The sequence below is a fragment of the Engraulis encrasicolus genome, chromosome 12 (genome assembly GCF_034702125.1).
Source record: "Engraulis encrasicolus isolate BLACKSEA-1 chromosome 12, IST_EnEncr_1.0, whole genome shotgun sequence".
NCBI lineage: Eukaryota > Metazoa > Chordata > Actinopteri > Clupeiformes > Engraulidae > Engraulis > Engraulis encrasicolus.
Window position 1 is genome coordinate 23,519,042 of NC_085868.1, and position 13,318 is coordinate 23,532,359.

At 42.7% G+C, this 13,318-nt stretch overlaps 2 protein-coding genes across 2 annotated transcripts; one reads left to right on the forward strand and one right to left on the reverse strand.

The window, feature by feature from the left end:
• Positions 1–12: 12 nt before the first annotated feature.
• On the reverse strand, positions 13–5,826 carry setd4 (SET domain containing 4). The gene is made up of 11 exons (XM_063211783.1): positions 5,613–5,826; positions 5,417–5,512; positions 5,269–5,306; positions 5,092–5,180; positions 4,243–4,406; positions 3,528–3,793; positions 2,714–2,888; positions 2,355–2,436; positions 1,982–2,062; positions 967–1,090; positions 13–514 (listed from the first exon to the last, which is right to left on the reverse strand). The coding sequence occupies exons 1-11, from the start codon at positions 5,668–5,670 to the stop codon at positions 344–346; spliced, it is 1,344 nt and encodes a 447-aa protein (XP_063067853.1). The 5' UTR covers positions 5,671–5,826; the 3' UTR covers positions 13–343.
• Positions 5,827–5,894: 68 nt separating this feature from the next.
• On the forward strand, positions 5,895–11,361 carry cbr1 (carbonyl reductase 1). Its single transcript, XM_063212597.1, has 4 exons — positions 5,895–5,964; positions 6,249–6,534; positions 6,643–6,750; positions 10,180–11,361. Exons 2-4 carry the CDS (start codon positions 6,249–6,251, stop codon positions 10,614–10,616), a joined length of 831 nt encoding a protein of 276 aa, XP_063068667.1. The 5' UTR covers positions 5,895–5,964; the 3' UTR covers positions 10,617–11,361.
• Positions 11,362–13,318: the final 1,957 nt, after the last annotated feature.

Below are 13,318 nucleotides of genomic sequence, written 5' to 3' on the forward strand. Positions count from 1 at the left end.
TTGTATTCCACATAATTTCAGCTCACAGGCGCGCGCACGCGCACACACACACACACACACACACACACACACACTCCTAGCCTGCCAAGCTTGCACGGCTGGAGGTCATTAGCAAAGCAGGCCTTTCTCCGCCTCAGAGAAAAAGAGCCTTGGCTTCCCCCCGCATGTCTTAAGGCTTCCCGAGCACTGTTGAGTTGGAAAAGCCCTGCTGTGCCAAAGCAACCATATTCATGCCCTCTTTTCACTCCGACCGGCTCTTTTCTAATGGCTTGGCAACGAGACCGGGCTTGGGCTTTGCAACAGCATGCGGGGACATGGTTAGTGGCCGACTTGTCACCCCTTTTCAGTCTGCCTGGCTTTGTTCTGGGCTTGGTTGGCATGACAACTGTTGCCACTGAGACCGCAAGAGTTCCCGTGAATGCCCCAGAATGTCCTGCTCCTCGCGTCGCAGGAATTCCACCATGGACAACTGCTCCGTCACAGAGGAGTCAGCACCTTCTTTGAGCTGGGAGAGCTGTGGGGAACAATATCCACACATCAGGAGTCTTGCAGAGTCATGATTATTGTTTGACTATTGCGCCAGAGACCCGGGTTTAATTCCAGATCGGAGGCCATTTCCCCACCCCACCCCCCATTTTCTCTCACTCTATCTCCCATTCCTCTCCTGTCCCTCTCTCTCACTGTAAATAATAATGGTGTAAAAGCACAGAAATATCTTAAAATGAAAAATATATTTTGGGAGCCTATTGGGCGTTTATGCCTTAATTGCAGCAGGACAGTGAGAGAGAGAGAGAGAGAGAGAGAGAGAGAGAGAGATGGGTAAGGATCGCGAAATCATCGGGTCGAACTCTGACCCCGTTCCCCAGAGTTATGATGTGGTTCCTTAGTCAATTGAGCCATGGCGTCCCCATGAGTCATAATGCTTATCTGTGAAATTCTGTGTGAGGCCCTGGCCCACTCACTCACCCTCTTCAAAGCTAGGCTGCTCTCCTCCAAAAGGACCTGGCAGAGCTGGAGAGCTGCTTGGATGGCGCTCGCCTCTCGATCCTTGCTCACTGCTGCCCCCAAGAGGACACTTTTCCAACTTGCACTGAAAACGCGCAACAATGTCGGTCATGCTTCCTCCATTAGCCTGCCTGCTACTATAAAAATATAACAAATAGTACACTATAATGCATCTGCATTTTACCAACATATCAATAATCAAATCATACAAGTATGCATTCAGGTATGCAAGATTAAATGTATTCATTCAGTGAAGGTAAAGGCAAAGAATGTAAACAATTGGAGTTGACAGATATACATTTGCCTGATGTGACAAACTATATGTGATGGAGTGGCCATCCCTAGGGTTGTGGGTGCGCTGACTGTCACGCCAACGAGCCTGGCTCATTGGTGTAGTGGTCAGAGCCCCAGTTTAGTACCCCTGAAGGTCTGGGTTCAAGTTCCTGTGGAGCAACTCAACTCTCCTTTTCTACACTCTACATCTATGAACTAGACGCACTCAGAGTGCAGACCTCTGCCAAGGAAGCTGCTTGATAGAACATTTGACTATGTTATAATGAATCAAGAAAGTGAAATAATCATGTAAGCATAGTGAATTGTTAAAATGTTGAGAGATTGTGATAAAGTGCCAGGAAAATGACTGAAGCATTCTCATAAAGTTGCATTCTATGCCTGCAGCTTGCCTCAACCTTTTGATTACCAAATGAAGAATTCAGATGCAAAACCCCCAAAGTGCCTTTTCAGAAACATTTCACAATTCATTTTTATGTAATACAAATCTATCAAAATTGCATATTTGTTATTTTATTTATGTAATTTAAATATTTATATGTATTATCAAGTACATGAACGTAAACCAAACCAACATTGGGGTTCCCTAAAAAATATAGAAGTGGAGGTCTTCAGGAATGGAGTTAGGATTTTTTGCATCTGAAATCTTCAAATACAGAAAACACACTATTAAACGGAAACTTACTAGTTCTCTGGCTTGAGAGACAGAAATCTGAGGGCCGTCATCAATCTCCAGGAGGGACCATCCAGTCCAAAAGTCAAGTTCCTAACACGCACACACACACACACGCACACACACACAGTAGAACAAGTAAATTAAAGACAAAAACACAATAAAAGTGGCTCACAGCTTCCTAAACACAGACAACAACACAGACACACAAGACAAAAAATGAAGCTAATGACAGAAACATGCACATCCAGGCCAAAGCTCAGGGTCCCAACACACACAACAAAACACACACTGAAGGGGAAAAATGAAATGAAAGAAACAGAATCACAGTTTATAAAGTAGCTAACAAATATAGAATGCACAGCACAGAGAACGTAACACTCACTTGAGAAAGTCATGCTCCTTCAGAAAAAGAAGTTTCTGTTTCAGCTGTTTGTCTTTCTCATCCAGGCACAGCTTCAGTGTACCTGCGGCAATAAGAAAGCGTTTCAAATGCAAAGAGGTTTGGATTTGTCCTTCCAATTCAGCAATCAATCAGTCAGAATATTCCACTTGTGGCCAAGACATAAAGTACGGAAATGTCTTTGTCAAGCAATATTTGTTAAGCATACGTACTACACACACAGAAAAAGAGCGTAACAACATTTCCCGTAGCTAAACTTGAACAATAATTAGACTGCAATAATAAAGCTTCTCTTTCAGTGCAATGATCAATTTTGTCATTTCTAATATATCCAGTCTTACCGAGGTCAACGTAGACCACAGAGTGCGGGTTTCCTGAGGCGACGAAGCCGTAGTCGAGAAGAAGTCGCTGGTTGTCATGGGGCCCGTAACAGATGAAGGCCTGCTGGAACCTCCTGCATCCCTCACAGCTGCGGATCTCATAGCACCTGCTGTCTCGGTTAAACCCAGCAGTCACCTGAAAATAAACAGGATGTTATTTAAAATGTTTCTTTCCTGAACAAGTCCGACAGGCGGACAAAGATGGGTCCGTCTATGCGCTGCCGCCTTGTGGACACAGGAGGGAATGACAATTCAAAGAATGCAATTTAGACGGACAAATGCGTTTCAGACGGACGGACGGACGGACGGACATACCCTCTTACAGAGAAGCTAGGACGCATCTAAAAATAAGCAGGGCACATTGTATCCATTGAGAAAGGGGCACTTTCAAATGATTATATCTCTGGGCTGATCAAAGCCGTCAGTAGCCCTGCACATACAGGTACATAGTTATGGATTTCTACAGATATGCAAAAATGAGCTATCCTGCTGGCTGCAAATGCACATTTGCAATTCAGTAATAGGTAGACCCATAATGCATGCCATACCTCCTGTGGTACGCTTTGATAGTCATTGAAAACTAAACTACCATGATGACAACACAGGGCCTTTAGCACTATGACTTGGTCATTGCCATTCTGATATCAGCAAATGTATAGCAGAGTGTCCAAACGGTTTAACCCACTTTCAAGAAGTAAATGGTGAGAGACACTCATGAATCCATGTCCATATAAAATATGTGCTGTTGCTGCTACTACTACTGCTCTGGCATTACCTGTACTTGTGGCGAGTGGTTGAGCAGATCCAAGTATGGTGCCAGTGCGTAATTATTCTTCTCCATGGACAGATGAGGGCTCTGGGGGTGCGTCATGTACACCGTCCGGGTGTTAACGCTGCACCACGCCCACTGCAGTGCATTGTGGGAAAACACGGCCCCTACCGGCTCCCGAAGAAGAGGCTGCAGAGAGGCAAAGAAGGCTGCAGCTGAGGAGTGGAGCTCACGGACTCTCTCCCTCTGGTCCAGGCCTTTGGCTTTCAGTCCTGCAGGTAGGGTGAGAGGGGAGAGCAATATGCCAAGCATGTCATATCACGATTTTTTAAAAGATAAAATCTCAATTTTTTATCACGATCTTCCATTGGAAAAAAAAAACAAATGACAAAAACATTTTAGGGCAACACACCTTTCTGAACATTTTACTAAAATGTGTTAACAATGTTTGCACTTACAGTAAAATGTACTGATAATACTCTGATAAAGTGCACAATTGGAATATAATAAATTCAGTAAAAACATAAATAAAGTGAAGACGAAAACACTAAGTAAATATCACTCTGAATCTAATGAAGTGAACATCATAACTCTGATTAAGTAAACATCCTCACTCCAAGTCGATCTACGAGTGATACGATTTCTCCACTTTGACAGATATTCAATGATCTACTCGATTTCACAATTCATGATTTAATGTAGTCATATCGCACAGCCCTACCTGCAGGTAACAAGCCCATGACCTTGTCCGTGAAGTACGCAGGGCACGTGTAGGTCTGAGGTAGAACATCGATGTAGGGCTTCCACTCGGATAAACTCCCTGCATGCCGTTCAGCAATCAGGAAGGTGCAGAGGGCGAGGAGAGGAGACACTGGAGGTTTCCACCTGGGAAAGCGTCATGGTGCATAGATAAGGACAATATGCACAATGAACACAACACAACCAGATCTTTCAAAGTAAATGTGAGAATATCCACTACTATGAGCCATACGTAGGTGCCAGGAAGGGGGATGCAGTGGTGCGATTGCATCTCCACTTTTGGGCTCCCTAAAATGAGGCATTCTCAACTTTTACTGCAGACAAATGAGTGGAGTGCAGTAGCAGTAACATTGTTAAATAAAGACATTAAGAAATAAAGAATGAAGAAGAAAAAATGCACCAACATTTTAAAACTTGTTCCGGTGCCCTTGCTATGAGCAACAGCTGCATATGATACTGACTTGGAGACCTCTGATGAAGGCAGACAGCTGAAACGTCACCAAGCCAAAGATAAAATGGTGAAACCGTAAAGAAGCGGTGTTGTTATCTTCCTTTCACAAGCTGACAACACTGACTCAGGCCAATATTAGACCAAAGCTCACACAAAACCATAGGGCCTACGGTTTGCGTTGTGCTCCAGGTACAAGATGATCAGGCTCAATCAATGAATTTCATTCAGTGAAGCCTGCCTGCATCACTATTTTCTGAAAAAACATTACAACTACTGGTGCTGATAGATTGCAGCCAAGCGAGCTAAACCCATGGGGCGTCTAGATTTCTAGGCTAGATAGATTGCTGATGATTGTGATACCTCTTTATGTGTTCTCCCAAGTAGCTCCTAAGAACAGTGCTGGTGGTCAGAAGGCATTGCTCGGGTAAGGAAATCAGCATGTCATTGGCCTGACAGAAACAAATAACAAGTAAAACATCAATAAGACGTCTTGACATTTCTAAATGGTACACCAAAAACATACCAGTTCCTCATTACCTTGATGGGAGAAGTGGCCATTAGTCCCCTTCCAGTATCTAAACAAACAAACAATGTATTGTTGATGTCAATAACAAGGCGTAAAAGGACGTTTTGTAAAAGGTATATATTATACATAGCCTACTGTATAAAAAGCAAGATAGGCTACCTCTGAAGTGAGCTGGAGTGAGGAGTTTAGATCTGAACCCTCTGTCTCTCAGCCACCTCCTCAGGTCCACAAATTGGGATTCGTGACAAAGGGTTTCTAAGAGAAATACAAAACAGGCAGCTGTGAACATGTCCGAGATTAGTTGAGTGTTAAAGGCTAAATGTATTTTGTTTTCTTTATTCAGCCTGGAACTTACGACTGTCAGTAGTCCTTTTCTTTCTCTTCTTTCTTGATCGTCTTCCACAGTGCCCCATTTGGTTAGTCGTTTATTCTTTATACTGTAATGCACATTGGCAAGTCTGTAACTCTGCAAAGTAGAGCTCTGTTCATTCATTTAGTCTTATGTGCGTCCGTTTATCCAGGTTTAGATTTGTCTTCGCATCTATGTCACGTTGTTGCTATTCTCAAATTCTCAGTACCCACGTTGGTTCCTTTGATTGTTTTTCCGGTTCTGCGCAGAAGAGTGTTCTGTGGTTATGTCATCATCACTAGCAGGTTATACTCTTCGAAGTATGCAGTGTTGAAAGTGATAAGACTGACCGTTGAGGGTAAGTAGGCTAGTTATTATCGTGTAATAACCCAACCCGTATGCCATGCAATACGTATGCTATTAGTGTAAATTTTATTCATTTTACATTGAGGCAAGCACTACTATATTATTTAAACTGTTTTGCAGATACAGTCAGCGCGCACGCATATGTAACATTATAGAACACACAGCAGGATGCGGCAATTGTGTGCTGCTACATAGTAGCAAATCATGTTACAAATATGATACCAATATATTTGACTTTGACGCGGTTCCTTCTGCAACAAACTATATTCTGTACAGATGGCCACCCCCAAAGTTGCGCTCGTGACTGGATCCAACAAGGGCATCGGTCTGGCTGTTGTCCGAGCTCTGTGCAAGCAGTTTCCTGGTGATGTGTTTTTAGCCGCCCGGGATGTGGGTCGAGGAACCGCAGCAGTGGAGAACCTGAAAGCGGAAGGTCTGAAACCTTTATTTCAGCAACTAGACATCACAGACCCGCAGAGTGTGCGTGCCGCCCGAGACTACTTTAAGGAAAACTATGGTGGTGTGGACGTGCTGGTCAATAACGCTGCCATTGCCTTCAAAAGTAGGCCTAAATATTTTCACACCATGCTTTATTTAGACAAATAATGTAATGTTGATCAAGGGCATGATATATGGTTATAAATTAATTTACAACTTTCTCCACATACAGTGGCAGATACCACGCCGTTTGGGACTCAAGCAGAGGTGACTCTGAGAACCAACTTTTTTGCAACTATGGATATGTGCCAGGTCTTCCTTCCTATCATCAAGGCAGGAGGTAAGTGTGTAAGTAATGGTGATGCATTGCTCATTAACATTATGAATGGCAATGATCTTGTTCGCAACCATACCTTCCATCTAAGGTAGTGGTTCTCAAGCTTTTTTTTGAACAAAGGTCCCCTGGACTATCATCATAAGCCTCCCTACGCTCCCTTGACCTCATTATAACCCTGCCACCCCCCAGTATTAAAAAATAAAAGCAGAGGTGGAAGAAGTACTGATGTTGTGTAGAAGTACCCTGTGAAAAAATTACTCAAGTGAAAGTAAAAGTTGTACACCAAAAATGTAAAAGTCACAAGTACTAACTCATAAATGTACGTTTTGAGTACAAAAGCACAAGTATGTCTGCCTACTTGATCCAATAGGAAACAGTTTCTGCAACAGTTTTCCGTTCTATTTGAACATGACTATGGAGTCCTGTTAATGTTTTTTAAAGTATCTTTTCTGTCTGGGTGTCAGTTTGAAAGAGGGGCTTGGTCCCACCTCCCTGCCCGCAGCTGAGGCTACTCAAATATCCACGAAACACAACAGGAAAACCTAGGATAAATTGAACTAGTAACAAAGTCTTCTTCTAGAAATCTAATGAGTAGTAAGTACAAGTAGGACCTAATTGTCAAAAAATGTAATTGAGTAAAAGTAAAAGTCTGTAAGTACAAATTCCAGAAAAAAAACGACTTAAGTACAGTAACGAAGTAAAAATACTTAGTTACGTTCCACCTCTGAATAAAAGTAACCAATACCCTCCAATGGCAAATAAGGACCGCCATTCCCAGCTGTATCCTTTTCAATACCCCCTTAGGGCTTCCCAACGCCCCCCGGGAGCCTGTAGAGCCCCTGTCGAGAAACTATCAAACAATCGCCACCACTATTTTGTGTACAAATATGTAGGTTGTGCTGTCCCTCCTCAAGTGTTTCTGAACTTGATTTTGACAGTCAGCCTAAACTCATTCATTCACATGTGTAGGAACGTAGGCGAGTCAGGGTTTAGCCTCCTTGCTCCGTTTAATGTGATTTGAACTGTAACAAAAGAGCAAACAAGAAAGTAATCAATATACTGAATGTCCGATTAATTAATTGTCCATTTCGTTGTCTTCTGAATAGGGGGAATCTTGTAACGATGGGATGTAGGCTAACATAACGGGTAGATGGATAGGATAGGATTACGAGTAGCAGATGGAAAAGAGTGTTATGGAATATACAATGAGTATGACACTAAATTACTAAAGCTAAGATTGTGAAGAATAAGATCGAATAATAGAGAAAGATTACTTACAAAGCTTTCATAAGGGGTGTGTAAGAAACTGAAAGGATGAATGATGCAGACGTAAGATGAGTAGCTGTTTTGGTTTCTGATACTGATTGTTCTGTATTCTTCCTCTGCCTTACTTTCATGATCCTGGCTTTCTTTTTCTGCCCAGCTCCAAGTTTATGAATTCATTCGTCTCCACCTTCACCTCTGGTGTCTTCTGATTTGTTGTGACATCTTCCTGAGAACACATACTGCTTGTTCTTGCAATTGTGTCTTGCTCTCCTGTATTTTTCACAGTTGCCATCTCCCATGTGCTATCTCTCTGAAAAAAATCTGCCCTCATCCTTTCTGCTAGTTCCTCTTTCATGTTTGCCATTTCCTCTTTGTTCCCTCCATTCAGTCTGTGGAAGACCATGCATGTTTTTATTTCCCACATATGTACCCTATTTTTCTCTATCTTCTGTCGTTCCAGTGCTCTCTCGAGTTCTCTCCGAAGCCACGCTAGTCCTGCTCCCTGATCTGAATTTACTGTCAGATTCAGAGGGTCGCTGTCTCATTCTCCTTCATTTGGTGTACTTGTTTAAGTTCTCTTCGAAGCCACGCTAGTCCTGCTCCCTGCTCTGAATTTACTGTCAGATTCAGAGGGTCGCTGTCTCATTCTCCTTCATTTGGTTTACTAGTTCAAGTTCTTTTGGAGGCCATGCTCCCTGCTCCGAGAGGACTCTGTGTTTGAAAGTTCCATCATTCCGTTTTTCTTTTCATTTTCTTTTTCCTTCATCTCTTCTCTCTTAACGGCTAATCAGCCGTACTCATTTTCTTGTCCTTACATTGTTTTGCTATGCCAAGTTCTTTTAACCATGCTTCAAACACACTCCTTGCTCCAAAGAGGACCTTTTGATTTCAGAAAGAGTATGTCAGTGTAGCTCACCACGTTTCTATTACAAAAACGTTTCCATAAACAATACACAACTGAATAGATGACTAACTGCGGCAATGTGTCCTGTCTTGAGGGAGGACAGGACTAGTCCTGGGACAGCTGTGTGACACTTGATGTGTCCCCAGCCACCCTGTCTTTCTCCATGGTCTCCTGTCTATTGCATACTGGAATTCATTTATTTCAGGAAAAGGATAATTTAGTATCTTTGGTTTCACATGTTTCTATTTTGATCATCTTAATTAGTCACAAATAATTTTCAATAAGCTTGCCTGTCCTACATCAGTAGGGGAGACCGGGGTCAGTTGAGACACTTATTGCATTTTTCGTCACAGCTAAGTGAAAAAGGCGTATTTGTTTAAAAATCTTCACATCATACAAAATGTCAAAGTGTCTTTCTACTATTAGAGCAAAAACTATTTGATACACTTTTATGGTTAAAATAATAAACCAAAACCAAGGAGATGGTTGACTTTAGGAGAACCACCCCACCCCTGGTGCCTGTTGCTATTGAGGGGGAGACAGTGGAGACAGTCGGTACATACAAGTACCTGGGAGTACATCTGGACAATAAGCTGGACTGGTCTGCAAACTCGCATGCACTCTATAATAAAGGTCAGAGTAGGCTTTACTTTCTGAGGAAGCTTAGATCCTTTAATGTCTGTAACAGGCTCTTGCAGATGTTCTACCAGTCTGTCATGGCCAGTGTTCTCTCTTATGCTGTGGCATGCTGGGGTGGTAGCATTAGGAAGAGAGGTGCTGATCACCTTGACAAGTTGGTGAGGAAAGCTGGATCTGTTGTAGGCACAGAACTGGAGGCTCTTACTTCCATAGCTGATAAGAGGACCCTGAGCAGATTGGACTCTATAATGGACAATTATAATCACCCCTTGCACTCTGTCTTTGCCCAACAAAGAAGCCTGTTTAGTTACAGATTCTGTGCGATCTCCTGCAAGACTGACAGGCCGCGAAGGTCCTTTGTTCCCAGGGCCATCAAGCTATTTAATAGTTCACAAAAAAATGACAGAGAGAGAGAGAGATTGTCATTGTTGACTGGACAGCATAACTATCTCTACCTCTCACACCTATCTCTACCTTTCTCCTTTACGGAAGCAGCTGATCTGCCAAATCCCAGCCCCCACCATCTGCGCCTGCTATCTGACTTGCCTATGCCTGCCTGTGAAGACCATATCTAATTCTAACGAAAGGCCTGTATGCTATGCTTGTATCCTTGTTACGAGCAGGCCGTGTGGTGAACGTGTCCAGTGTTATGGGCTCCATCGCCTTGAGCAAGTGCAGTGCCGAGCTCCAGGCTCGTTTCCGTAGCGACGACATCACTGAGGAGGAGCTGACGGCGCTGATGGAGCGCTTCGTCAAGGAGGCTCAGGAGGACGTGCACTCCCAGCGAGGCTGGCCCAGCACGGCCTACGGCGTCTCCAAAACGGGACTCACCGTCCTGTCTAGGATCCACGCGCGCCGCCTTCGGCAGGAGAGGCCGCAAGACCAGATCCTGCTCAACGCCTGCTGCCCGGGCTGGGTGCGGACGGACATGGCGGGGCCCAATGCCACCAAGTCGCCAGACGAGGGCGCTGTCACGCCTGTGTACCTCGCCATGCTGCCCGCCGGGGCTGAGGGACCTCACGGGCAATTTGTGTCTGAGAAAACCGTGCAGCCTTGGTGAAGAAGAGATGTTTCTGGATTTGCAAAGTGGAGGAACATGTTACGTGAAGGTTTTTGAATCTATAACCATGTGATGTAATTAATATTTCGCCACATTTATGCATTCATGATGTTCTACAGCATTTTCTTTCATATGATCACAGTGACAGAAAATGTCTATTAACTGTTACAAGTTTTAATTGTTTGCCTTCAAAATTTAAGTTACCGTTACTTTGTGACTGGATTTAATTACTCCATCACCTACGCTCAGGTCTACAGTCAGTTTTACATGTCTAATATTCTACATTTTCAGAGTTCATGGCTACTTACCAAATCATTGATTGTGCACTGCGCCATGTGTAAAGTAGGCCTATGTCTCACAGACCTAGAAATAAACGTCTTCACTTGTATGTACGAAACTTAGCAGCTAAAGAAATGAGAACCATTAGTGAACACATTGGTTTGTTTGGCAACACGGCCCAGGCCTATTGGGGAAATTCTCCAGACACTCAGTTTCTCTGTTTAATGTTATTTCACTTTTGAGGTAGTGTTTTTGTCAGAACATTTTTGGTCTATTTATGGAATAAATGATTCAGGAAGCTTAAACCGAATTGTACGTGTGACATTTTAAAAGATATATCCATACAGATTTGCGTCAAACCATTTCTCTGCTACTTTACATTTAAAATATAAGTCTAATCAAACATCACTATCCTCTAATATTTGCTTAATTAAAGTCTATTAGGTGGCTAAAACAGTCTACACCTACATACGTACATAGCTCATTGAAATTGTCATTGTTGTCTTACTTTTTTTAAATTCCTGTTGTGGCTCCCCATCATTTTCAATGGCAGCTATTTTGTGTGAAGTTTCCTATATTAACTTATATACTTCTATATAGGTAGGCTATTACACAAATAATGATCTAAACCCTCGACCACCATAGTAGCTTGTTCATAACAGTGCTGGGCCATTAAAATTGACCTTTAGCTAAATGGATGTCTTATTACACCAGATGGCACATGGTAATAACAAACAAATTATGAAACACTGGCACTCAATGAGTTAAGAACTTTAGAGTCAAAATGTCTAATTTTTCAGTTAAATTGTGTTCCTTGATACAACATTCGGTCGTCCCTGGCCTGGTCTTTCTGAAGTGGACCAGTTTACTCTGCACTTTATTTGCACTCAGCACCCCCCCCCCCCTTTTTTTTTTTTTTTTTAAATCTTTTTGAGGACACAAGAAAAACACAACAATTTTTACTCTTTATAGGCTTCAAACCTATAATAAGACGTAATAAACTAATCTTGAATCTTGAATCTTATTTGAATGAACCACATAGCCACCACTTGGTAAATAGAAGCGGGCACCAGATTTCACCACTTGCTCTCTGTATTTCCTCCCTCACTGCTTAGTATAGAGCTTGGAGTTTCTGCATCTATTTATGGGTCTTCTGTCATTCTTTCTCTCCTTGTGTCCCTCTGTCTGACTTATGTTACTCCTCGGTACACCCTCAGCCCACCTTCAAGTCAAGCAATGTGTTAATTTTAGCACGACTCGGGGCAGACAGAACAGAACCTCTTACCTCATCTCACACACCAGTAGGATTGTTCTAGAATAATATTGAATAGGTGTTTACACTGAACGACATTGACCGAACACGTAATATTTTCTGACAGGTGGTTTCACCTCCATGTCTACCCTAAATGAAGTAGCAAAACACTGTAATAATCACACAACATCTCAAATTATTTAGTCAAATTGTCAACTTTTTAGTCTACCTTCATTAAACTGGTATGTTTTTTTCTTGATGAACTCAATGTATGGATCACTAGGCCAGCCCCACTGTCCCCTGACCCACAGTCAGCTGGGGGACGGATTGTCACTGTCATTGGTGGGGGTGAGGTGGGGGTGGGGGTTGTGGACACCTGTCACGACCACAGCTGTTTGGTGGGGGGTGTTCCATGTGTGTGGTTAAGTGACAAGCTTTGGTACGTACCGTAAGTTCACTTGGGAGGAGGTGGTAATGTAAACTTTCTTGAGCAAGAGCCGCGAGACTTCATTGCCTTGGTAAACCCAACACATGGTCTCTTCTTTTAGAAACTTTATTACTTTCCTCTTACAGATAACTCACATAGGTTTGACACTAGTCTGGAATATCCAACTAGACTTAAACTCTATATTTCCCCAACTGTATACTTTCCCAGTGCTCTTTCTGCCTCAAATCACAATTTCCAATTGACAGTTGAAAGTGTCAAAATGGAGTCACTCACTCACTGATGTCAACAGAGACTGAAATTGCATATGCAAGCATTAGGCCTTTATTAATGATTATAAATGATGTATTACTAGTTATTACATACACTATAAGTTGACTTTAACAAATGGCGGGTTGTATTTAATCAACTTAATTTCCCCACTTTAAACTGACTGCTTTCAAACTTGACCTGAATCAAAATGCAACGTCATCCTTACGTTTACTCATATATTAGTCTGTTTCGTTAACAGTGCAGCGCTAAAAGTAAAGAAAACACTCAACTGTTGACCTACTCGGGCTACTAATGCGAAATGACACAATATTTCCTCTACGGGGTCCGGTAATCACTTTCCATTCATGTGTTCCCTTGCCAGAGCTGATTCAGACACCACTTGTGGCTCACAGACTCACAAGTCGCCTGTCAGATTACAACAGCTGCACCTGCAGGCCTCCCTCTCTGCCTAGT